Raw genomic sequence first — 4,039 nt, forward strand, 5'->3', positions numbered from 1 at the left:
CTCTGCCAACATGACACACAGTTGCAGAGTAGATGACATGCCACATACCAACATCTGCACTTCGAGTTAAATCCTTTGTGGCAACATGATGACAAACGGCGGAGGCGTTGGAGTGATGTAACCAGAGTCACCGGCTAGAAATGTTGTAATTGTATTTTGACATATTGCTATTCAGTTATTGGCATTGATAACATTTCTTCAGACATAGAAAGAAGAAAGCATATAATATATTTGAACTATTATTAATATCATCAAACTAATATCCACATTAACCACAAAACCAATACGGAAATAATACTCGAACCATTCTCGTGGTAAATAAATTTATAAACATGTAATATATGTATATATATTCTTCAGATACTCTTCCACCGCTATATAGGTGGAATATTGCTAACTCACTCAGGGATTCTGATAAGGATCACATGCGCATGGTATGCTTCATAGCAGATGATGCAAGTTTGTTGTAAAATTGTCTCACCTTATCGTGGTCACATGGCAGGATCGTGTCTAAGATAGGTTTATAACTGCACCTGCATTTCGTTCTTGTTACATTTGTACAGCACGTTACGTCAGGTAAGTCAAATTGACAGCAGTCCTATCCAGAGAAACGGTTACAGTTGTTTTAATGTTTATTAGTGTTGAACGTATACAATACAAAGGATGTGAGTAGCTCTTGATACTGAAATGCATGTTTCATTTAATGTGCATACCTCCTTGTAATACAAACCAATAATAGCAGTTTGAAACTATGATTGTTTGATAAACAACTTTTGTATCAAGTTGAGCATACTTTTGAGAATTATAGATTCAGTTGGCAATGTAAATAAATAAATAAATAAATAAATAAATAAATAAATAAATAAATAAATAAATAAATAAATAAATAAATAAATAAATAAAAACAATGAATGTTTCTTGGGCACATCTTAAGAAAAGTGACGAGGGTGGTAGGACTTTTAGAAGTGTTTGATAGGAAAAAAGTGACGAGGGAGGAACACATTTTTATTTTGTTTCTCTCTGAAATACAGCTTGGGGAGTTTAGCAGATGTTAATGAGTTGTAGATTCAGAGACACTAGTTCTTACAGACACTCATTCGTATAGTGGACAAATGGATGATCGAGATCGACAAATGAATATTATTTTTGTCATATAGTAATAAAAATTGTACGGGCACAAATAAACGTGACGCGCCGGTGCCCGAAAAACGTTTCACCTTTTTTATTTAGCCTAAGTGGATTGAATTGCTACAAAAGATATTACTTTTACCAAATACCAGATTACATCGATGTGTTATCATTTAAATGTATAGATACGTCAGGTAAATTCCCTCGTTATGATCAAGGTTTGCCTTCGGCATATCGGGAGATTCACAATCGTTGTTAACTTTCCTCAAGCGTCGAACTTCTTAAGCCCATTATTCTTAGTCTTAAACCTAATCTTACTCTTAAATTTCTTAGGCCCATTACGAACATCTTAAGCCCATTCTTAACACATTGGCTATGATCAAAGTTAAGAATTCTTAGGGCTATGAATGCTTCGAGAATAAAGGCCCATTACGTCACTGATGTAGTATTTAAACTATTTATACTATCACGAATTCTTAGTTGATTTTTATTGTTAAAAATATCAAACTTTTGAAAATAGATGTATTTGATTGTGATTAAAAACCCCAAAACATTCGTATTGCCTACTTTCCACATCTTTGATTTCCAGGATGATTTGGCTTCTTGTGCTGGCTTTCGCGTGTGGTGCTCTTAGCGCCCCAACGTAAGTTACAATTATCTAAGAAGACTAAGCCTGGCTAAAGATCGATGGATGGAAATCATTGCTAATGGTAGTCTACTAGTATATTAATTCGCTGCTCCTAAAGAATGTTGAGAACATTCATCATTAATGTGAAATTGATTTGATCTATCTCTGATATTTAAAAAACAATTACTGAATGTTTTCCCTCCGGTATTTATGGAAATGATAACATACTAGTATATGTAGCATGTATGTGTCAGTATTCTAAAGGTGTTGTTTACTGTCCATGTAGGTGTCAGTATTCTAAAGGTGTTGTTTACTGTCCATGTAGGTGTCAGTATTCTAAAGGTGTTGTTTACTGTCCATGTAGGTGTCATTATTCATATAATTATGCTGTTCACTGTTTCCTTTCTTCCAGAACTAAAAGTTGTTGTTTATTCTCCATGTAGGTGTGATTATCCTAAGTATGCCCCTCACTGTTTAATTTCTTTTAGAGCTGTGCCGGACATCGCGGCAACTTTCAAGCAAGCCTTTGACAGTCTCGATATTGATGGAAGCGGCAATGCTGATCTGTCAGAATTTCTGAAAGCTTTTGACAAGTTTGACACCGACGGTAGGTTTCGTTCAGAACGTCTTTTGCCTATTTGCATTTTAAAATTCTTTGTTTTAAAATATATGATTTTCACAATATTCGAGAAATCTTTGTATCATATACTGACACTTTGTGAAGCCCACTCTGTCACGGACCCATGAAGGGGAGACAATCACTGCGAGGGACATCAGAAATGGCCTTCAGGCATTTACTTGTGGATAATCGAACTTGGGTCATCGTTATCTAGAGCCATCCATTCTATCAGTACTCACTCTTGCAAAGCAATGCTTCTGGCCCAGTTTGTCACGGACCCATCAAGGGGAGACAATCACTGCGATGGTCGTCAAAAATGGGCTTCAAATATTTCCCCCATATGGATAATGGAACTCAGGTCGTCGTCATCATCGAGTGCCATCCATTCTATAAGTGCTTGTGCACCAAATTCCTAAATAGCAACCTGGAAAATATGTCAGCACAATCTCGTCACAAAATTGGATTTGAAACCAGGTCATTTTGATTTGATTCCAAATTGCATAACACAAATGGCATTGTGGAATCTTTTGTTACTGAATACCATTAAGGAAAATACGTCTTTCAATTACAGGTGATGGCAAGATAACATTGGCAGAATATGTAGCTGGTACTAACGGGCCCAAAAACGTTGCTGAAGCGCTCTTCAAGAATGCTGACGCTGACCACGACGGTTTCATCCTGAGGACTGATGTAAAGAATGTCATCCCCCAGTTCGACACAGACGGTAATGGAGAGAGACAGAGAGAGAGAGAGACTGAGAGAGAGAGAGAGAGAGAGAGAGAGAGAGAGAGAGAGAGAGAGAGAGAGAGAGAGATTCCACGAATTAAAATTCCGCCCCCTCCCCAACATGAAGAAGAGTTTTGTGTTTGTACGTTTGTTTGTCACCCCTGTGATGATCTTTTCAGGTGATGGCAAGGTCAGCTTCGCGGAATTCGTCGCCAGGTATAAGCAGGTAGGTCATCATCGCACTCCGAGCAAAGAGGCATTTTCACCTTCTTTGAATTTTTTTCAAGACAAATATATTTCAGTATTTTAGCAGACGATGAATATGGTCATATCAGCAATTCTGAGGTCAGTCTATGTTCAAACAATTCCGTAATACAAGATATAAATACAAGATTTAAAACGAACATAACTCCATATCACTCAGTGCGTTTGTTCAGACCCTGCGCTACTAGTACAGAAAAGTGAGTGAGAATTGTTTTCTGTGGCTTTCAGCATGACGAGGGGTAGCTTTTACACGTGACAAGCCATTTTTCTTATCCTTGAACATGCAAAGTCAGGTGTTCAATATTTAGGAGCGCAATTTCAATACTAATTATCAATGTTTTTTCTAGATTTTCGCCGCTATGCGTCCCAATCCTCCGGTCGGAAAATAAAAACTGTGAGCATCAGTATGTTGTTACTTTTTCTTCTGACAGACACAAACATGCCCAAATGTGTCCATTGTCCACCTGTGGACGTAAAAGGACCAATGCATTAAGGCCATCGCACGGCCACGGTCTATGCATGGCCACGTGCACGTGACAGAGTGGTCTACTTGGGAGCAGTATTATCAGTTATAGCTAAATAGCTAAAACTTTACAATATTTCAACAGAACAACGAACCATTTTCAGCACCCTGTTCGTCAATGGCTGTGAAACCTGAACGGGAAACTGTCAAG

General features: G+C 37.7%; 1 protein-coding gene across 1 annotated transcript; it reads left to right on the forward strand.

Moving 5' to 3' along the window:
- Window positions 1-531: 531 nt before the first annotated feature.
- LOC137272381 (protein phosphatase 2B regulatory subunit cnb-1-like) lies at window positions 532-3,769 on the forward strand. Its single transcript, XM_067804757.1, has 6 exons — window positions 532-576; window positions 1,718-1,771; window positions 2,245-2,363; window positions 2,947-3,099; window positions 3,281-3,327; window positions 3,713-3,769. The coding sequence occupies exons 2-6, from the start codon at window positions 1,719-1,721 to the stop codon at window positions 3,752-3,754; spliced, it is 414 nt and encodes a 137-aa protein (XP_067660858.1). The 5' UTR covers window positions 532-576; window position 1,718; the 3' UTR covers window positions 3,755-3,769.
- Window positions 3,770-4,039: the final 270 nt, after the last annotated feature.

The sequence above is a fragment of the Haliotis asinina genome, chromosome 2 (genome assembly GCF_037392515.1).
Source record: "Haliotis asinina isolate JCU_RB_2024 chromosome 2, JCU_Hal_asi_v2, whole genome shotgun sequence".
In the NCBI taxonomy this organism is placed as follows: Eukaryota; Metazoa; Mollusca; class Gastropoda; order Lepetellida; family Haliotidae; genus Haliotis; species Haliotis asinina.

What these genes read in the sequence shown, in the direction of transcription:
- LOC137272381 (XM_067804757.1), top strand. Translation starts at nt 1,719, where the DNA reads ATGATTTGGCTTCTTGTGCTGGCTTTCGCGTGTGGTGCTCTTAGCGCC. An exon ending in TGACAAGTTTGACACCGACG is followed by an intron (nt 2,364 to 2,946) that starts GTAGGTTTCGTT and finishes TTTCAATTACAG; the next exon opens with GTGATGGCAAGATAACATTG. An exon ending in TCGTCGCCAGGTATAAGCAG is followed by an intron (nt 3,328 to 3,712) that starts GTAGGTCATCAT and finishes TGTTTTTTCTAG; the next exon opens with ATTTTCGCCGCTATGCGTCC.